General features: G+C 45.8%; 1 protein-coding gene across 4 annotated transcripts in view; it reads right to left on the bottom strand.

Moving 5' to 3' along the window:
• Nucleotides 1–13,707, bottom strand: part of KAT6B (lysine acetyltransferase 6B) — a 124,282-nt gene extending 110,575 nt beyond the window's left edge. For 3 of the 4 annotated variants that reach the window (XM_075422904.1, XM_075422906.1, XM_075422908.1), the window contains exons 1-2: nt 13,602–13,707; nt 6,031–6,926 (exon numbers count right to left, since the gene is read on the bottom strand). In XM_075422904.1, the coding sequence (XP_075279019.1) occupies nt 6,031–6,651 (621 nt within the window). In that variant the 5' untranslated portion in view covers nt 6,652–6,926; nt 13,602–13,707. Of the gene's footprint in view, nt 1–6,030; nt 6,927–12,193; nt 12,211–13,601 lie in introns of those variants that run through there. The other variant, XM_075422905.1, reaches the window with a different exon arrangement.
• Between the last annotated feature and the right edge of the window lie 8,830 nt (nt 13,708–22,537).

Genomic DNA, 22,537 nt, shown 5'->3' with positions numbered 1-22,537 from the left:
TGCAAATAAGAACCACTTGTAAGTATTCACTTGGCTTATGCACGGAGTTGGTACTTTTAGGGCTGCAGGAGCTACAGGGACGGCAAAGAAACATGAGATAGCAGCAGCACCTAACAGTCATCCCAGGACTTCAAGGACAAGAGCTACAGGCACGGAGGCGCATGCCACCCTTCCAAGGTATTACTGCAGCTTGTGAATTGAGATAACGAGAAGCACAAACAGGAGAGTTAGTGTCTGTCAAGTAACGCTAACACTCCTCAGTCTTTTGTCACCATGAAGATGTTACAAGTGCAGAAACACACGTTCTCTCTAAAGACAACAGCATTTTATGGGTTGACAGAGTTCAAGGCTAGATTTCGTTTTTTCATACCCTTGTCTACAGTCTCCTCAACTGCAGCACTGTAGACACGCTCTTACAGAATCTGACCTGTCACGGCATTTTGGTGATCAGACTCATTCTCGGGAGCACAGAATCCATGCAAAGCCAGCTCCAAAGTCAGGCATTATGAATGTCCCCTTCTGTGTAAACCTCTAAGATACATTGCATAGCACTTCCTTTCTGCCTAGCTTTTGGGTTTCTGCTCAGTGGAAAGTCTAGAGGCCACAGGGAACAAGGTAGAGCAAGGAAAGAAGTCTCAGCCAACAGTCTCTTGTTGCCTACCCACAGGAAGGCAGGAAGCTGAAAAACTGAGCAGGGAGGAGCCTGGATGCCAAAAAAAGCAATTCTCTACAGATTGGCCCTTTGCCTGAAAGACAGAAGGAGGAACACCCAGTGTCTGCACTGGCACAAGCTACATACCAGAAAACTGAAATTCAACCCATGCCAAGTTACACTTTGAAAAGCTAAATGTACGTAGGCCAGTGAAAACAAAATTAGATAGGAGTTCAGAGTATGAAAAAATAATAAAACAAGTTTGTTTTTGCATGAAAGTCAGCTTAGAAAGACAAACTGAAAGGAGGGGTTAATAAAAATTTTCATGCCAAGAATCAGATGGAAACAACTATTAACACAGTTCACGAGCTGTTCAAGAGAGTGTTCAGGAGAACCAAGAAAATGCAGTAGAGACCAAGCCATCTCCATTTGCACTGCATCTTTCGAAGTATAACTCACACACAGAATCACACAGAATGGTAGGGGTTGGAAGGGACCTCTGTGGGTCATCTGGTCCAACCCTCCTGCCCAAGCAGGGTCACCCAGAGCAGGCTGCACAGCACCACGTCCAGGCGGGGCTGGAATATCTCCAGAGAAGGAGACTCCACGACCTCCCTGGGCAGCCTGGGCCAGGGCTCCATCACCCTCAGAGGGAAGAAGTTCTTCCTCATGTTCAGCTGGAACTTCCTCTGCTTCAGTTTGTGCCCATTGCCCCTTGTCCTGTCACTGGGCACCACTGAAAAGAGCTTGGCCCCATCCTCCTGACACCCACCCTTCAGATATTTATAAGCATTTCTAAGGTCCCCTCTCAGCCTTCTCTTCTTCAGGCTGAACAAGCCCAGCTCCCTCAGCCTCTCCTCGTAGGAGAGATGCTCCAGTGCCCTCACCATCCTCGTAGCCCTCCGCTGGACTCTCTCCAGTAGCTCTCCATCTTTCTTGAACTGGGGAGCCCAGAACTGGACAGAGTACTCCAGATGAGGCCTCACCAGGGCTGTGTTCTGGATAATGACTACTCCCGTGTAGTCATTATCCAGAACACAGCAAACACATAGCCACCGAGATACACTATGCATTCCCACAGTCCTCCAAAAATGTTGAGATGGCCACTGGCTCTTCAGCTTTTAAAGCTGTATTTATCCTTTTAAAGTATGTTTAAAAATACGTAAGGAGCTGTCTACAGCCTACAAGGACCTGCTTCTTGGGGTTTACAGTCACACAGCATTTGTGCTCAGGAGACAGCTAACTCCTGAGACCTACTAGGTTTCACGTAGTTCCCAAACTGCACAGCTTTCCCAGTGCTTGTCCAAGGGACAAGGAAAACAAGCAACAACACAGAGAAAGCGCACAGAAAACAACAACGATATTGCCATTCTACAATTGACACCATTAAAGATAAACTAAACACCAATTCAAAGACTAACTATAGCTTTTAAATACCACTTTACTGCTGCTTTTCCAGAAGTGTATCTTAATGCACCAAAGGCTTATTGAAGAGCTAAGTATCGCTCAAGATGTTCAGGTTGATTTCCCTCTGTTCACACCCTTTCCTATTACGTCATCAGTTTTTACACTGCATTTTCTGATTAACATACTCATACAGCCCTTTTCAGAAGATGCTGGGTGAGAGCAGGTGTGAAGCGCGAGAGAGAAGATACCTATGCAAGATACTCTGAACATAAGGAAGAACACATAAGAGCAGTTAAATTGTTAAAGCTAACTATGCACTGCAATCTAGTGAAGTGCAGAAGATCAAACTACTGAGCAACAAACATCCTTCTTTTTCTGCTTTCTTGTGTGTGTGTGTGTGGTTTTGGGTTTTTATTTGCAGGAAAGAAAAAAATACTGCAAGTTTTCATCCTTAAGGACACCACTGTTTTCAGTTTCCCTTCACTGTCAAGGCAGCTCCACCTCTGGCTGGAGGCTGCTTGGTTCCTTTAACACACTATTCAACGCTTTAAAACAGGCATCTATCAAAGTGCTTTGATTCAAGTTACCTGTCCACATCAAGCAGGCATCTGCCTTAGTGTAGTAAGTATATTCAGGATAACTGTGATGTCCTTTTGAAATGTAATTTCTACTATTCATTACACTTTATACCATGAACAGACCAGACACCACATAGCTGATGACAGCTACTGACCTTCCAATGGAATCTGCCCTTCCTACGAGCCTGGTGCTCGCATCTCTTCATACAGAGGTGAAAAAGCAAGCTGCCACCCCACCACCCCCAAGAATGGAATGGGGTGGAGGAAGAGGAGATTCAAAAGCCGTGCTGCATACCTCCTCTTCCCATAACTTGGGAGTTGACACACCTTTGCCCAAATCCAGAAGAGTCAGGATAACATGAGAAGAAAACATACCATTTTTACACACATGCTTCCTTCCAGGCCAGGAAGAAACATGGCAATGCAAGCTTTAGTGCTGTAACTAACTACAGCTATTTCCACATCTAATGGAGCACGAGGACTACATCTAGTTGCATTGGATAATCTAGTCAGTATGAGACAAGAAAAGCAGCTCCACATCATTACCACCAAGAGGGAAACTTTGCACTTCCAGCTCCCTCTTCCATGTACAGTATTTCATCAAATGCAAAACACTCAACATGGTCAAGGTTCCAGGTCTGCAAAACCAACTTCAGTGACACTGCATTGCAATAGTATGTCTCTTCTTGGTGCAATAGACACTCCGATGCCTTCAGCTGGGGGAAGAGCGGAGGATGGACAAGGAAAACACAAAGAAACCCACACCAAAACACAATATGACAGAAAACCCACACACAGAGGCAGTACTGCGCCTCTTCTGATCACCTTCTACTCACTCAGGAAGCAAGGTTCAGAGTCTGCATTTGGTACTGTGAGTGTGAAAGTTTAGACTGCCAAATAGAAAGCTCCAATGCACTAAATCTTAACTGTCTCATCCTGATGAGTTGTTAATTATGCATTAAAAAAGTCAAAATTACTCAAACTTCTGCAGTCATTCTGAACAGGTTTCTGCACATCCTCCTGTTCTTTCTTCTCCTCAAGGAAACTCCACGGCAAAGATGCTTGAACTTCACCTCTAGTATTTAAAAACAGTGAACCCAAACGAAAAGAGCCACACAAACTAAAAAACATGGTCTTACTTGTGCTAGCTATATAAACAGCCAAAGAAGCTTTAAAATACACCAAACTCTTCAAAGACTAGCTATTCCTGAGAGATGCCAGTTGGCTACATTTTATTGTATAAAATCCTACAAATAGCCTTGACGTGCCCCATACTGCCACTTAAATACTTCCAATAAAAAGAGCCCAGCAGTTTTCCTGCAGTGCGATTCTGCTCATTCACAAATTACCATGAATTTCAAATGAACATGCAGTCACACCCCAAGAACAGACACCCCTATTTAGTTATTTTCAGAACTGTCCTTTAAATGTATGCAAAGCCATACAGCTTGAAGACTAGCAAAAATCCTGTATTTAAACCAAGTCTGTACATGTTTGCCCAGTAATCTATGCCACAACTAGTGCAACTAAGCAGTGCACCCCACTGATATGCAACCACCGATTCATCAACCTCACATCAAAACTGTTTTTGCCAGGAAAAAAAAGTGTATGCTGAACAGTTTTTAAACACGCAAGTCACACTGCTAATTTTGAGGCACCCAGATGAAAGCTTCTTTCTTGCCAAAGCACTTGCTAGAGAACAGATTTGTTTGGCTAACTTCTAAAAGACAGATTTATCCTTATACCAGTATTTTAGCATGGTACTAACGGCTTTTTCAGCACCATGACCCAACTAACATCCCTTGTAATGGATGCCACTCCCAACAGGTAGCGTAACAAGGAAGGTTTTTGTTTCCCAGAGCATTCATGTGAAGCATCACAGCATTAAACTATTTTGGTTGCTCAGTACCCCAGCCTCCAAGTTTTTCATGCCACTAGAGTATCAGAATTACAGAAGAATCTCTGAAAAGTACTTAAACAACTGACAGCTTTATCGCTACAAGTAATTAAATCTTTATAGTGTATGGCTACAGCAGTAATTGCATAGTAAGCAACACTTCTGGATTTCCATTCTGATTATTGACCGTGAAGCACCATGCATCCTTCAAATACCACAGCAGTCCAATTTGACAGAAACAGATATTCACATATAAAAGCAATCATATTGAACATATACTTTAAAAAGCTCACAAAAATCAACGTACAGCTACCAACATTTGTAGTGTCAGCTCTGACAGTTGCATAAACAACTGTTCTTGTAGACTTCACTAAATATTTCTAACACAAGTACTTTCTACTCTGCACCCTCTAGCGCCTTACAGTCAGCGGAAGGAAAAACGAGAGTGAAAACCATCATGCAGTTTCTAGAAGGAGAGACTAACAGCACCTCTACAATGGCAAAGTTGTCTGGGTTATTCTATGCCAAAAAGAACTGCCACGAACCTTTACCACTGAGGAGTCAGGAAAGAAAACAAAAAAAAAAAGGAAAAATCAAAAAACCCAAACAAACAAACCACCAACTTCCAAATATTCTAAGAAACCCAATTCAAGCAGAACAGGTAGCTTCTCCCCCCTCCCCCCCCCAATATACTGAAAATTCAAAACACACTTCACCATACTAAATGAGGAATGATCAAAGAATGCCTATAGACATGTCTTTGACACTATCCTTTCATAAACAAAACACTAATTGACACCTCCTTCTCCCTCAAGGCTTAAACCCTGTGAATAATTAACCTGAAAATAAGGCCAAGTAACAGCAAAAATAAATCCACGTAGGAAGTCCAACAAAACGGAAATAGGAGGAGGATTCTGCAGTCTAGCTCAATTTGACACCTTCATTTATATTCCTAGAATATTTACATTAACTCTGTTCCTATTAACTGCCATTTTAAAGCTAAGTATCTAGATACAAATATCTTTAAAAACAATAACTCTATCAATCTTAAATATTAAGAGTTCTACTAGTAGTATTTCTGGTAGTGTTCAAACTACAAGAAAATCAGTACATCCAGGCGTAAAATGAAGGTAAAAGGCCACAATCAAATCACATTGCAGATTTCAGCAACACCGGCCTGCCGGGCAAGACAGAACAACCTCGCACCTAGAAGCGAGCGTACAGCTGTACTCCTGCCTGCTGCTCCGTTTATTTACTGAAAATCCAAAGAGCAAACTACCCAACGCAGAATCCAGAATCGCATGACACAGCCAGCTAAGTAAATTTCCTTTACCAGAACTGGTTGTGCATGCACCTGTGACGTGCTTCCTCACACACATATAAACGGGTAAATAAAGAACAAGAAGAATCTTTTTTTGTGTGTGTTAGGTAAATAAACAAATAACAGCAAGATTCATTTTTGCATTACTACATTTACTCTCATTTTTCAGACCTACCTGGTCTTTTTCATGGGGTAGAAGGCTGACAGGTGGAAGAGAAGCTGGGAAAGTGCTGGAGTATTTTGCAGCTCCTTTGCTGTCCGAACTACCGTAATTCACCCTATACTGAGGTCCATCCTTCAGTAATCTCCCATTGTTCACAGCACGTTTGGCCCCCAGACGCAACCTCTGCTGAAAGGCAGGATTGTGGAAAATATTTGCTAGGTCATTTTGACTTCTCAAATACTTCTCTATGTTTTTCAGGGAGGAGCCATTTGGTTCTTGAAGCCCTTCAATTGCTCTTCTCAAGAGTTTATTCCAATCCACATTACGAAGCTCAGTACAAGCTCCTCTAGATCCCTTAACCGATTTCGGAATAGTGCCAGGTTTAACAGATGAAAACCGTCCAGGATTATCTGGGTCCTTGTAGGATGCAAGGCCTTTGTTGGTAACTTTAAGAATAGACCCATCTTGAACACTAAGTTCCAACTGTTCCGAAACAGTCTTCTTATCCAATCCATGGGAAGCACAAACAGCATGACATATTCTCTCTTCAGAAGGCCTTTGCTTTTGCTTTTTAACTTTCTGTATAGCTTCAAGAATCCACTCCGTATAAAGAGGGTTGGCAAGTTTTACCATGGTTGACCAGTAATTGTTTCCAGCCAAGGGTTACCCATAGAGGTTCCTCCTTACCCTTCTAGCAGATCTTTCAGAGGTTGTTCACACCTCAAACACAAATCAAAGGATTCCATGCACTGCCTGGATGCATCTCAAAACTATCCATCCTGAGGAGTTGGGAAAGGCAGGGAAATACCCGCCGACTGAAACTTCCAATTACGTTACCGTTATGGAAAGGTAGGAAGGATTCATTCGTGATGACACTGGTACATCCTTACAAGAAAGTTTCTTGCAATCTTTAAAAAGAAAAAAAGAAGAGGCAGAGAGAATACAGTTAATGCTGAAGCAGTCAAAAGAAACAGAATGCATTCAGACATGCATTCATACTGTAGCTGCTGCAGTATGCAAAAATCTTTGTGAGATTATAGGAAACGTTTGCCAATTCCCACCCCGCACCAAATAAGTCATCATCACAAAATCCTTCCATTTCTCATAACAGTCAGTGGATTTAGTTCTCCTAACTTCCACCACCCCAACACTTAACCTACTACTGACTTGTTAGACAATTTCCATTCAGCAAGAGATCTGAAAATATTCTCTAAAACTAACTGCCTACAAATCATTTCCAGACCCACTGGTACAAGAAAAATCACTATCTGTGTGAATTATACAGGCACTAAAAAACAAACAACAAATCCACAAACAAAAAGCAATCCTCAGCCAATGAAATTCAAATTATTAACCACTGCCACTTCTGACAGTATGCTGTCTGTAAGTGCCATGTCATATGTTGATTATACAACTCAGAAAAATCAAAAGCAAAGTACCAGAACTGGGTTATAGTAGCACACTTTTCATTAATACCTAGAAATCCTACAACACGGAAAGGAATCAGAAAGGCACTTCTCATTCTGAGGTGCGCAGGCAGGCCGTTTTGATGCAAACTCTCAGGAACAGAAATGAAGTAACAGGAGGGATTTTCACACTAATACACTGTCAGCATGAAGACATATAAAGAGGTCACACCGACAAAATATGTTTCGGTGACTCACAGTTTAACAATTTTCTTTACCTATTGTGTAATATATCACTGAAAAATCAGTGGCTACAAGAACTTGTAACAAACTTGAAAGAACATCTTGTTCAGGAGTTTATTCATTCTGCAGGACAATACATGGAAAAAAAAAAGAAAAAAGTCACACAAACTAAACTAAGACAGTAGTCACCTAATGAATAAATAAATATACTTGAGGTATTTGTTTTTTCTGCCATGAAATGCAAAGGAGAACTTTTCAAGACATGAACAGAATCATATAACTACTTCAAATCACATAAATAAAAAAGAGAGAAGCAGAAAATCTTCATTCTTAATAAATGGGTTGTCTTATAAAGTAGAAGATTCACCAGTTTCACAGCAAAATCTAAAACTGAGTTAACCTGAAACTATATTTATAAAGCTATGGCAAGCAACCTATAACTAACAATAATACCTATGATTATACAAGTCTTGGACCTCATTTTCATCCATTTATTCAAGTAATCTTGCATTTCAATCATGTTTAAAACTTGAATAAACTATAAATAGGAAAAAAAAAACTGAACTGATGCAGTGATCTAAATTATTTCCAACTTGTTAAAAAGATTCCTCTGCAACTATGAAGAGAATGAGCAGAAAAAACACTTTTGGTCCTGTAACTTCTCCTCCCTCTACACCTCAGAAATCTCTTCAAATATAAACTCCAGCTCATGTTTCACACATTGTTACACCTACACAACAGGATTAGTAACAAAAGAGCAGCTGGTTGCTGTCAAATACAAAATTCTTCGATACCCAAACAGCAGAAACATTAATCAATTCATTTTCTGAATTTGTCCTTTAGGCTTGATTGAAGCTCAAGCATTTTCAGATTTATAAACAAGAAAGTTCAGCCGACCACCAGAATGAAAAGACACATTCCTGATACAAATGCAGGGCCTGAATGTCTAACTGGCTCTCATACTGAACCCTATTGACCTGCACGGATTGGATCCCGTCTCTCGCTTCCAGTCTGTGCTCATGCAAGTTCTATTTGATAATAGTTCTGTTTATTTCAAGTATTTGTAATAAAACAATAACTTGTTCTGTAAACAGACATTTTAATCTAATCCAGCTCGCAAAAGCCATTCTTTCCCTAACAACATTGTTCATATTCACCGTTTTCAGATAATTCCAAAATAACACTGTAGCTGCTAAATGTAGACAAATACAGGGGAGAAAAAAAGTTTCCATGGTGTTATGAATTCTACAAATTCTCTCACAACTCTTGACACTGAAAATACAATAATACAACAATGCAGACCTCTCTATATAGTGGAGGATCACTCACATTGAGACCATTTTACACACTCTGCCTACAGATTTTGAAGTTTTCTGTAGCTACATACAGAGCCCTAGATTCCTAGAAAGCTAGTTTTAGGTTTAAAAGTTGCTTAGGCTGTTCTGCTATGAGTCTTCATAAAGATAGTCAGTACTTAATTAAATGCTGAGCACTGCATTTGCTGAGTCAGACGTACTCGCCTCATTTTTAAATGTACTGCAGTACTGTTGTATTAAATTCCATACAAGCAACCACATCACTTCCATTAAATTCCAGAGCACATAGTGGAGGGTCTGTTCCAAGCACCTGGACAATGATGAACATTTCAGTATAAATGCTATAACTTGTGGGTTACAGGAATTTTTATTGGCCAACAACTGTGGCAAAACGTGAGCATAAACCTGTATCTTCATGTAAAGTCTGCTGCTTGGTAGAGGAATTTCAGAGCAATACACATTCAGAACTACACTTTCACTTATTTACCTAAAACTCCCTGCAACCTCCTGCGTCCTTGTGCCTACTAAATCAACGCTCGCTGAGCATATCAGCAGAAGCACAGCGTTTCCAACACACAGGGCAGGACGTTTCAAGAGGAAAATGCAGACATCTTAAAACTCACATCTTCCAACAGAATCTAAGTTCATTCTGCTTTAGGAAACCACGCAAAGCTCATTCGATCCAGTTTTGGAACTGTTTTACCACAACCTAGAGCCTCTGTTATTCTGCCACACTGGTTGCGTACGTACTCGAAGTGTAGCACCCTGACCTCCGTAACTGATACAACAAGGTCTACTGTACCCAAGAGTCACAATGACCTCGTCACAACAAACGTCTCTGCCAGCAATATAATTCAGCTCAGTGATCCTGGAGCTACAAGTTCAAGATGTCTTTGATAAAATCAAGTTAAGACAGACTGGTCCAAGACGGGCAATACAGAGATATGTACACGTTGAGTGACGGGATAAAGATAAACAAATTGCTTTAGAAACAAGCTTTCCAGATTCCACATAACAGGCTGCACAGAAGTTCAAAATGACATTCGAGTTTCCAAGTTCAGAACTTAATTTCACCAAAATCGCAAAAAGATGATCATACATCATTTAACATAATAATTATGATGCTTACCCAAACAGATTTGGAGCAAATACCAATTTTTAACAGTGATTATAAATTAGTAGCAGGTACTGGGGTCTATTTATTAATTTTACTCCTCTTGTAATTAACTAACTTTTAATCAAACCCTCAATAGCACCCACCCCATCACAGATCAGATTTTCCAGATTGTTCAGTGCACAGGACCATTTCCGAGTTTATGGCAACAGTCATTAAGCTCTTTAAGTCACGTGCCGCATTTCAGCTTCTACACTCTATGGTATCTTATTTTGAAAATAAGAACATTTGAGAAAGTTTGACTGCTCTATACTACTCATCAAATCTGTTAACATGTCTGCTACTGAGGAGCTGCAAAACATAAGCATTCAGAGAGCAAAGCATATTACATTACCTTTAAAACATAAAAAGCCATCTCTAGTCAAGGCTTGTCCCTTCACTAAGTCATAAATTATCAGATAAATACAAAGAAGTTGCAAAATCGCAGCTTGGGATTTAGAATGAATGCAAATAGGTCCTTTAAAGCACACATCTATTGTACAGCTGATTCTAATTAAAGCAGGCACTGACTGAACATGTCAATCTCGGGTGTCATCAGTAATCCTATAATCCTGTAATAAGGTCTTTTTTAGACTGAACTCGTATCTGGAATTATTTCCAAGTGATCCAGATTGTGAAAACAAGCTGTGTAGTCAGAAAGACACACACACGCACACACAAATCAGCTACGTTTCTCCTCCTGGCGAGAAACAAAACTAGAAGTTATTACACAAGTATCCAAAAGCATTTCACAAAATACCTTCTGAAGTCTCTTTTTGGATAAATTACTGAAAAATTCGCTTTGGCTGTCTTGGCTGTAAATGCAGTTAAACTTTTAAAACCGGAGGCTAACACAGCGCCCAAAAATAACTAGAAAGAGGGAGGACAAGAGATGGCAGGCAGGTGTGCAAGGCGGTGTGCCCTGCGGAGCGCGGCTGGGCCGGCTCCCTCCTACCTGCTCTGCCCACACCCGGGAGGAGCAGCAGCAGGCCAGCTCTCTGCTGCAGCATCAGGGTCAGGTAAGGATTGCAGCAGAGCAGGAAGAAGACTGCCATTGCATTCAGCAAGCTTTTGGCCATTTTTCTTTCCTCCAAGCCATTACCTAGAGTTACGCAGCTAGGCAGCTCCGTATTCCGCTCCCACCTCAATTAATGGTGCAAAAGAGGCAAGATAGTTGTTTCCCCGCTGCAAAATACATGCACCTACAGAGAGAGGGAGAGCACAAGCAGATCCTGGCAAGGACTCCCAGCACACGCAACACTCCAAATCACTCAGACCACGAAGCCAGCTATCGTATCGTTCTTTTTACGACACACGGTTCTCAATTACGATGAGGAAGGGCAATGACACTCGCCCAGGCTTTAAAGAGACAGATGAGGAGGCACGAGAGTAACTTCAGAACTACACCAAGAGACTCGGGGGTGCAGGGAGCCAGACCGGGACATGTGAACCAACGTGACGACGCCCCACGAGTCGGTGTGAGACAGCATGGTGAGGAGCTGGTCCCGACGCGACAGCGGCTGGCACCGCCAGAGGAAAGAGCATCGCCACAATGCGACACCACCCAAACCCACCCTCACAGAAGTTGTGAGCACTTTGAGACGCGGTACCGGAGAACATCAGGGTGCGCACGGGAAGGCAACATTCGCCGCCAGCTGCCCGGGAAAGAGGGTTTCACCCAAAACATCTCTCCTCGGGATGGTGGTTTCCAACAGCAAGGGGTACCTGTCCGCTTTTCGCGGCGCGGGTTATTCCCAACGCCGCAGGCGAGGCGCGGGCAGAGCCAACCCGGTGCGAACAGGCTTCAGCCTTGACTATTCCCCCTCCCCGACTCCCTTCGCATTCCCGCGCCGTCCCCGGGGCCGCGGAGCTTCGCAACGCCCGGTGCCCGGCGCCAAGGCATTGTTGTGTTTGACAAGGGCCGAGCCTGCTGAACCCGCCAAGCCTTCTCCCGACCCAAAGGCGGCAGCAGCAACCCCTCGCCCGCCAGCTCCGCTCCCCGGGGCACGGCGAGCCCGCAGCAGGCCCGGCCAGGCCCCCCCCCCGGTACCACTCACCTCGGCGGGACTGGGGCCGCGGGGGGAGGAGCCTCCTCCAGGCGCCGCAGCGGCTCCCCCTGCTGCCGGCTCTCCCCCCCTGCTCCCGCCGCCAGACTGCGCCCGGGCGGCTGCCCCCGCTGCCGCCGCGACTCCCCCCGCTGCCGCCGCGGCTCGCCTCACCTAGGCCGCCATTTTGTTTCGCCCTGTTGTACTTAACGTGAATCCGACATGACACTGATTACAGCCCAATGGAGTCTCATTAAAACCTTACCTACCCTCGCGGCCCGCCCACCGGCGCCCGCCATTGGGCCGTCCTGCGCACGCCGCTCCGCGCTCACAGGCCGCGGGAGCGCGTCCGTCAACCGCCCACACCGGCCCTGTTCCGCCCAGCAACCAGCCCGCCTCTCCCATTGGAAGGCGGGGCACGTCCATCACCAGGCGCGCCCCTTCCCTCCACGCTCGACCCCGCCTACCTGTGAGAAAGTGCGCGGCTGGAAGCTGCCATTGGCTGCCGCCGCCGCCACACACCCGGCACGGCCCGCCCCGCCACAGCCCGGCCCACCCCATTGCTGGGCCTGGAACGCTAGCGATTGGTCGCCCGCCGCAAGAGGAGGCGAGAGCTCTCGCCAGCTCACCCTCCCGTTGGCTCCCACCGCCGTCCGTCTGGTCCCCCCGATCCCGCTACCCTCCCCCATCCACCGCCGCCCCACCCGCTCCCGAAGTTTGTTCGAGGGGGTTGAGCGCTAGCGAGAGACACCGGCGGCGGCCGCCGGAACCAGCCCGGCAGGGCGGGCGAGCGGGCGCGCCACACACACTAATAGAAGGCAGCCTTAAATCTCCAGCGTCACGCGCGTGCCTCAGATCCTCGCCACCCGCCCGGGCGGGCGAGATAGAGCAGCGTGCTCCCAGCGGAACCCTCCCTGGCACCGGCAGCCGCTTACCGCGCACACGCAGCCCGCACCAGGAGGGGAGGGGAAGGGGAAAGGGGGGGGGAACAACAGACGGCGACAATGCCTCCCGGCCCTACGGCCGCATGCGGGTCGCTGTAAGTTTCGCCATGCGAGGCGCGGGGGACTTCTGTGTCACCCCCCGCCAGCGAAGGAACAATCGGAAGGTTGGGAGCAGGCAGCACAAAACCGTCGGCCTCCCCCCCGGCTCCCCACCCCAGCCATCCCCTCCCCCCCGCAAAACGCACAGCGATGCATTCACCGACCGTCCGCAAACACGTGCATCAGCCTCCGATGCGAGAGAGGAGAGGGGGGAGGAAAAAAAAGTACCCAGCCTAGTGACAAGCACCGGGAGAGGGGAGGGGAAGGGAGGTTATTATGGCAAATTGCAGCCTGTCACCCAACGCAAAACAAACCCCGCCGCATGCTCCCTATGCCCCCCCCACACACACACACACATAAAGTCCCGGGGATCTGACCTCCGGCGCGGGTTTCCCCCCTCCGCCTGCCATGACCTCCTTCCTCCGCGCTCCTGCGGAATGCGCTGCCCCTGAAACGCGATCGCGGCTCCTCTCTCTCTCTCTCTCTCGCTCTCTCTCCTCTCGCTCTCCCCCTTCGCCCGCCCGCTCTCTCTCCTGGCTGCAACCGGAGCCGGGAACACAACAACAACACGCCGCTCCCCCCCCCCGCTCCTCGCTCCCGCCCGCCTCCCCTTCCCCGGGCACACCACACACACACGGCGGAGCCCCAGCCGGGAGAGCCGGGGAGGGGGCGGAGGGAATCCCCAGCCCGCCGGCTGGCTGCACCGGTTACCTTCGCCTGAGCCCCTCCGCCAAGGGGGGGGGGGAGATGGATGCAGAGAGGATGCCTCGCCTCCTCCTCTTCTCACTCCGAAAATACTAAAAGGTGGACGGGCAAGGCAAGGCACAAGCGTCCGGCTGGCGGCGGGGGGATGGCAGCCGCGCCAACGGTTAATTTAGAAATTAAAACAGAAACCCACCCCCCCACACACACACGATCTCCAGCCTCCCCGGCGGCGGGCGGGCGCGGATTGCGAGGACGGGCGCCGAGACACCGGGACCTGATAACAGCTAATTGAAAGGTTAATCTGCATGGGCTGTGACAGAGGAGGTCCCTCCCCGCTTTTTTTTTTTTTAATCTGCCGTTGGCAAGTGGGAAATTGAGCTCCCCCCACCTTTTTGTTTTTTCCCCCTCAGGAAAAAAAATTAAATGGGGGGGGAGGCAGTAAGGTTTGGGGGGAGGTGCGCGCGGCGGCGGTTGGGGCTGAGGGACGGGGCGCGTGCGTTGGGCGGGAAGGCGGCCTGAGGGGGAGCGGCCGCCCCGGGGCTGGGGGCTGCGGCCTGCCGGCTGCCGTCCGACGCGGGGCCGTCTGACACGGGCTCGGTGGACGCGCCGCTGCCCGCCGCCTTTGGCAGATCCTTCCCGATGGGCTCGGAGGGTTCCTCGGGTTGCGTTTGAGGCGACCGTAATTAGTCCGAGGGATGGGAGGGAGGGTGAACAAGTTACAGATGTTGTCCTCCCCTTCAGTTCGTTGTAAATGTAACAAGATGTTCTGAGGAGTGTGTTTTAAAGGAGGCGGCGGTAACACGTGTGGACTCAAAACTCACTTAAATGTTTTCTCCCCGCCGTCTGGAGCTACGCTGCCAAAGGCCACTCGCCATGCTCAAGTTTTACTACTCACGATGGTTTTTCTCAGCCATGGCTAGCAAACAGCACCTTTCACCTTTCAGTGGTGCCCAGCAACAGGACAAGGGGCAACGGGCACAAACTGAAGCAGAGGAAGCTCCAGCTGAACATGAGGAAGAACTTCTTCCTTCTGAGGGTGACGGAGCACTGGCACAGGCTGCCCAGGGAGGTTGTGGAGTCTCCTCTGGAGATATTCCAGACCTGCCTGGACGCGGTGCTGTACAGCCTGCTCTGGGTGACCCTGCTTCGGCAGGGGGTTGGACTAGGTGACCCACAGAGGTCCCTTCCAACCCCGACCAATCTGTGATTCACCAAAGTATGGTGTGACAAAATCCTGTAGGGCACCAAGCAAGAGAGGAAAAGGTAATCCACCTGCCTGAGCATCCAATCATTTACTCAAGCAAGCACCAGCTAGACACCAAACTTGAGAGGTGACCCATGGCAGAGGTGTCCCAGACATCCTCTTCTCCATGTCTTGTGGGCGACGTGTTGCGCTGGGTGCCCGCCTGCAAAGTTTTCTAAAATTAAGATCTGGTCCTGAAGAAGAAAAGATTTAAAAAGAACAACAACAAAAAAAATCTCCTTTTAGAGTGGGTGGAAAATGACCTTCTACAATAAATTGAGGTGGTCTTTCCTAGACCATGTACTGCATGTAGACCAGCAGGGGAACAAAGTTTCCATAATAAAATACTAGGCGTTAAGATTTAGTGCAACTGTTTCAGAGTCAGTTCCTGGAGATGCTGTGTCGGGAAGCTCTTTGGTGACGTTTTAGAGCACTGTAAAACTGAACGACCTACTTATGGAAAGCTACCGGGTGAAAGTAATATTCCAGCAAGTGTCTATGATACCATACCTGTTGACTGAGGTTTTAGTCTTTCAACTGCCAGATGCAGCCTTTTAAACATAGAGCGGGAAATCGAAACACGTAGTGAGCTAGTATTTGCTAGAGAATCCTTCAGGGTTCATGTGTTATGCAGGACTGGGCTGTGATGATTGAAAATAGTTTCTTAAATTATTGGAAACAGTATAAATCATTACAGCACGAGTCATAGTAGAATGTCAGGTTTGCAATACTATTCTGAATGTTGTGTCAACATTTCCATTACAAATTTTTTTTTTTTTTTCCTTTCTGGGAAATTTACAACCTAGTTAGTGGTAAACGAGAAACATAATCTCTCAAAACTGAAACTCGGTGTGGCACATCCCGGTTCAGGAAACAAAACACTGGAGAAAACAATCTGTCTGGCCATTTTGGAATTAGAAGTGTGGTGAAGCCATAAGTAATAGCACAGAGAAAAATCATGAAAGTCACTGGTTTAAAGACTTCCTTTCTTTCTTCTTAATTCTATCCTTTTCCTAAAAATAAATTTTATAGGACAACATGTCATTGGGTGTTATGTTCCAGTTTTTAACATATTCAAGAACATTTTGTTTGAAGAGAAACTTCTATGGATCTTGACATTTACAGGTGTACCTAACGCTATGTAAATTGTGGAGTTAAGCACAGGAACCTCTTTATACACGCATCATCCTCTGGCGAACTTAGACCCACTATTTCCCAAAATAATGACTTCAAAAGAATTGCATCATGTGAATCTAGGGTAGTTCAATCTGAGACAGTGCATGTTACACGGACAAGCCATAAGTACCTGAAACACTTTGGATCTGATATGCTGCGTGCATTTTGGTTTGTGAGCCAGATAATGTTTTTGTTTTATTGTATGAAAAATAAAATAAAACTACATGACAAATATCCATGGAAAAGTTGTAAGCCCATCCAGGCAGTTAGTGTAGGCAATAAAATTCACATTTGGCATGTCTTCTGCTGTCAGACACTACGAAACTGATGGAGGACAACAGTTCATTCCCCTGAGCAGCACTAGGTGCCTAGGCACCTACACATCAAATGCACCCACTCCACCTGCTAAAAAGATGTCCCTGATATTCAAAAAAGTATCTAAAATTAAAATCACGCTCATCTGCGTTTAGAAAGAAGTACTATGGCCCAGTTCACTCTGTTGCATTCATTTCCTTGCTTTTAATTATAGTTTAAATATCCTTATTTAAAGGATTTTTTCCACCCACCGTGGAAAAATATATTTTATTGCATATCTATAGTGTAGTGTATGTAGCAAACACATCCTTCTCTCCAAAAGTCCTTAGGATTATTCTAAAAATGCATGTACGCTTGCTATTTTTGGCTCACGAGTGAGAGAAAGCAAGAAGTTAATGGCTGAGGATGGTCTGAGTTAAATTCAGTTCTTAAAAAAAATCAGAATCTTAGAACTGCTGTAGGTAAAGCAGTGGTGTAAGACAAGCTGGAGACTGCTGCTTAAATGAAGCACAGCCATACGCAGACCAAATTCATCAGCGTACAAAAAAGAACGCAAAGTTGGAGTTTGAACACTCATTTGAAGTCAGTGAGAAAAGTTCTTGTGCACGGAATTACTGCCATAGATAAGAATAAGAATTTCCCTGTGAGGGCTTTAATTGCTGGTGCAGTTCTGTTAGAAGAGCGGGGCTGTTCTGTATTTAGAAACAGTTGTGTAGTTCTCCATGTCGGTATGGTGGCAGATCCCTGCTGGTCTTTGGAGCTGCGAGGGCGTGAAGTCTCAAGTCCATCAAGGTCTGGCAAAGCTTCCTATGACTTCCACAAAGCCAGGATGTTCCTTCTGTTATTGCCACAAATAACCATGTATACGACTACAGTCACCTGGAAGTTGCCTCCCCTGGCACATGCTGCTGACAGAAGTGACCCTGGGGACAAGAGTCATCCTAAGGGCGCAGGGGGTTTCTCCCCAGCCTCTGCAGCCACCCCGAGCGCGTCCCTGCCGACGAGCTGAATGCGTATGTTCTTTTCCCACACCACCTCTGCTGCGCAGCTCACCTGCCGTGCGTTCAGCAGCTTCCCTGCAACCCTAACCTCCAACCCCATCATCCTTCTGGATTAAAACGGCCTTTTCTTTTTTCACTTAGGAGATTTTTTTACAGCCTTTTATACTGTAATTTAATCGGAAAGATTCACCTGAGTAACTAAGTCTACCCCTCTGAACACAAACAGAACATTTCTTGGTTTATGTATGAGGATATGCATTGCTGCATACAACAGAGCATCACTGCCCGATGTAAACACTACTGATAAATAATAATATAGATTACATTAATATATATATGCATACATTTATACACACACAGACACACACAAAGTGAATAACCTGTGGGCATATTGTCTGATCATTTGCTGTCTCATCTATTACATCTGATAAAATTGAATAATAGTATAAAATAGTCTTCTGCTGCCATCTTACTGATTTGGGGGCTTTTTAATTCCTGAAACTAACAGATTATAAGGTAAATGCTGTAACAGTCTCAACTCAGGAGTTGTAATTGGCATAATAGTGTAATTTGGAAATAAGTGTTTGTGGTAGATCAGCTGTCATCCCACAGGGACGGAGACAGTGACTTACACCAAATCCCACATGTTCCATTCTACTCTGGCAAATATACCACACTGCTATATCAAAGTACTTTGCAATCCTTAATTAATGAGTCCCTATAAGAGCTGTGTTAGGTGAATGTATATTATTTTTCCCGTTCTCCAGCCAGGGACACAAAGCATAGGGCAAAGCGGCTAGGAGACGATGCCAGCGTAAGGAAAAACGTGAGTCCCAAGGGCCCTGCTCTAGCCACAGGACATCCAGTTACGGAGTGGCCGTGCTGGTCATGGGGAAGAGACTGCTGGCCTGTTGATGCATATTGGAAACCTTAGCAGCAGCATGTCTTTTTGCTGCATTAACTGTTACGCATGTTAAAGAGGCCACAGGATGAACAGAATTTAGGAGTGTAAAGGAAAAGGCTAAAAGCACAGCAGAAAAAGGCAGGTGGCTCTTATACTTGATAGCGCCCTTTAATATGGTGCCTTTCATACACACAGTATCTCCCAGTACTGCAGACGGCCGTTCAGCTTATACATACATGATAAAGGATTAATAAATTAAAGTGATTAATAGATGTTTTAATAAATGGTAATCAATTGTTATGAGTCCAATGGGTCAACAGGGTTTTTTATAACAACAACTCATCATTGTCTGAAACACCCTACTGATGTATGCAAACCCCGTATGCTTTACACAGAAACACCTGCTAATCTTGTGTTAAATCTCACAAATGGAATCTTAATATAAAGTGTGACTCAAAACAAATTTGCTGGAGGAAAAAGGATTAGCACCTAGGCTCCACAGTAAATTGTTAGCTATAGCTATACTAGATGTGTTTCTCCTTTTGCGACGTAAAACACACTGATACGGCAGGAAGCATTTTGCTGCTGTGTGCGAGAGTAGTGTTTCCTAGGCTAATCCCAAGAGGAAGGCCTGGGATAGCACAGGACTCTGTATCAACCAGCATCACTGGACTTGATGCAGCATTGTGTTTTTACGCGTGTTTACGGTAATACTTTGTGGGGGCAGCTGATGAGATGGGGGATGGAACAGAAAATGAAGAAAGATCAGTTTGCTCAGAGCGAGTGAAAGCTGCCACAGTCAGGGGCTGCTCAGGCCCTTCTTGCTGCCGTCCTGCTGCGACTAGTTAGTCTAGGTGAAAGGGGAGGGTGCTGGTGTTTGCAGGAGCCATTTTAACACCTCAGCTTGTCTGTGAGCTTTAAAGTAATTAACTCTCCGATCATTATCCCTTGACTTTGTCTGTAGGTTTGGGTTTCCCTCCTGCTGTTCCCTTTGGGGATATTGGGTTGTCACTTGGGGGGGGGGGGGGATTCTTTTCAGAGTTCGCACCAAATCCCTTTCACAGCTTCCCAACAGCTTTATGTGCTCTCCAAACCACTGGAATACCCTCTCTCTGTTTTAATGGACATTACTTGTATAACTTTCTCCAGATCCAGTTGGACCAGAAGAGAGAGATGGGGGAAAAAAGCCTCTCCAAAAAGCCTGGCATCACACTTGCCGAGCCCTTCAGCTGAAAAGATGGCCATCCTCAGTGTTCAGAAGTCAGCAAAAGAGAATGCAGCTTTGCTAAATAAGGCTACTTTGAGCCTCTAAAGGATGCTGACAGTCCTTAATGTAACTGAATGGATCCTCACAACTTCCAGCTGTGATGGGGGTGCATTACGCTCTAGTTCAGGTTTTGCCAGGAGAAGATTTGCAGACCTGCAGTTGTCAGCAGTCTCTTGTTGGTCAAACATTGCTGAGAAACATGGAGAAAAAGGGGGAGGAGCGAGCTTGACCCTGTTTTGGTTAACCCCATACTCATCCGGTTTCCACCATATTTTTTTTAAATCCTGTTAATAAGCTGGAGGAATTGAAATGACCGGAGAGGCTGCTAGCAACCACATCATGTGGAGACTGTTCTGGTGCTGCCCAGCCCTCGGCAGACGAGCAGCCAGAGCTATGGGATACGTGACCGAAAGGCACACCCACCGTGTCCCAGGCAGTGCAAACCCTCTCCTGCTGCAGAGCTGGTTGGGACACCTCCCCTTTCCACTGCTGCTCAGCATCTCCTGGCACACCCACCTCCTCAGAAGGATGGGAGCCTGGGAGACAACCCATGTGACAAACCAGCTCCGAATCTGCTGAGCCCAGGCTTAGGAGAACCCTAGGTCTGCTCTGTATTGTTTGAGACTTGAGCAACTTCCACGCGAGTCTTTTCCTTCTGCAGTGTGAATGGAGGGGAGTTTGGCTGGGCTCAAGGACCAAACTGCTACCTCCAGCTGGAGTTTTAGCTAGGTCTGTATGATGTTTTCTTCACTTTCTTCGTTGGCAGCATTAGTTGTGAGGTTCCCTTGCTAAATAAAGCTCTGGCTGCACAAACAATTTATTTCAGTCACTTCCCATAGCTGCCGGTACTAGAGCAACTCTACCTCTGTTAGCTAGGCTAGGAGGCCTGTCAGAGTCAGGTGGCAATATACCACATCATTTCAAATACCTTTCAGAAACCTTCAGATTTGCTCCGTGCTGCTTGAAAAACAGCCACTGGCTTGCTCGTATTAGGGCTCCCAACATGACCAACTCTGGTTGTTAAATTGTTGTCACGCACAGTAGGATTTTGTATTAAATATCCTTTGGAAAGGAAAATCTGAGTGAAAAGGGATTGGGGGGGCAGGAGGGCCTTGTTTTTCTGTGTCAGGTAATACGAGACTGTGAACTACTGTAGAACCTGGGAAGAGCTAAGGTAATAGTATATCGGCGCTGGAGACATGAAGGATCTTCTTCGTACACACTGAACTACATAGACTGTCTCCTCGGTGGTACACAGGATAGGTAGCTGGTGATTTCTCAAGATGCCAGGGAAGGAGTTGCATTACCCAACATAATGAAGCTCTTTGTTTATTTCATTAAAAAAAAAAAAAAAAAAAAAGCTTGAAGTTCTGCCTCTCAGCTGATGGCAGGACCTGGGCAAGCAGCGAGATTGTCAGAATTGTTTCCTTAGCACTGGCTAGAACCCCCCTCTTATCCTGATATTATTCCCCTTTGTTATTCGATATCCCACAGTGCCAGCTAAGTCAGGAGTTGTCACACTCCTCACTGGTGCAGCAGGATACAAAATAGCTGGGGGTGGGGAGGGAGACTGGAATGGCTAGGAGGTGGAAGGGAAAAGGCCTTTTTTGTGTGAAAACAGTAGCACCAGCTGCATCCTGCAAGTCGCTAAATTAGCCAGTCAGTTGTTTTTCTTTTAATTTTTTTGTGAATTCAAGAATAGGTTGTGGATGTCTTGGCAACTCATGAATGAGACTCTTTATGAAAGAATTCACCTTGCAGAGGGGCTGCTGTCAGATGCACAAGCCTCTTTCCATTAATTAAGCTGCAGAACATCCCCTCTTTTTTTTCCCCCATCCCTCTCAACGCCTGGATAATCAGACCCTGTGTCTTTCCATAACATCCACTGCTGTCTCTCTTGCTCCTCGCAGTATTTCACCCACTCTGTTCATTCTGGGCTGCCAGATTTTTTTTTTTTTTTAACGCAGCTTATTGCTGCTAAGTGAGGTATCATGCTGCCTGAGCTAAGAACTAAGACAAATATTCTGCTCCACTGCAACCAGTAGCAGTCTCTATGCATTATTTTCAGCTGAAAGGTGGCCTAAGAGCAAAGTTGGATATTTCCAAAAGCTCAGCTGGGAGTTAATCAACTCTTATTGTTTTTGGACAGGAGCTGGGTGCTTAACTCGCATCCAGTGAGTCATCCCCTGGACTGTCACTGGCTTACACGCCAGCAGCCCCACAGAAGGTGCAGAGAACTTTCAGGCATCCTAGCAATGACCTGCCATTAAAAGTGTATAAGCCAAACTGTATCAGGTCAGGGAGCGATTACAGACCTAATTATGCCTGAACAGGCAGTCTGGAGAGAGAGGGTGGGCAGTAGCGAGAACCTCAGTCACTCCTCATCCAGCTCTGCTGTGGTCTGAGCAAGATGTGTGGCTGCAGCTGCGCAGTCTTGAAGTTTTCAGTGGGGATGGTCATGCGTTTATTTACGAAGTTATGCACCTGCTTCAGGGAATAATCCCAAATCTTTTAACACCAGTAAAAGTTTTCCACTGACTGATGAGCTCACTATCATACCTTAAGTGTTTGCATGTTTGGGTTTAATTTTATATGGCTGATTTAAAATCCCAGTCATCAGGAATAGAAAAATGCATATACGGTATTAATGACAGACTTTTAAAAATTACCTGTTCGTTTTCCTTCACTTCCAAGTAATGCTG

The sequence above is a fragment of the Opisthocomus hoazin genome, chromosome 6 (genome assembly GCF_030867145.1).
Source record: "Opisthocomus hoazin isolate bOpiHoa1 chromosome 6, bOpiHoa1.hap1, whole genome shotgun sequence".
Taxonomy (NCBI): domain Eukaryota; kingdom Metazoa; phylum Chordata; class Aves; order Opisthocomiformes; family Opisthocomidae; genus Opisthocomus; species Opisthocomus hoazin.
The sequence above is the reverse complement of the archived record's forward strand: the minus strand, read 5'-3'. Positions and strand labels throughout refer to the sequence as shown.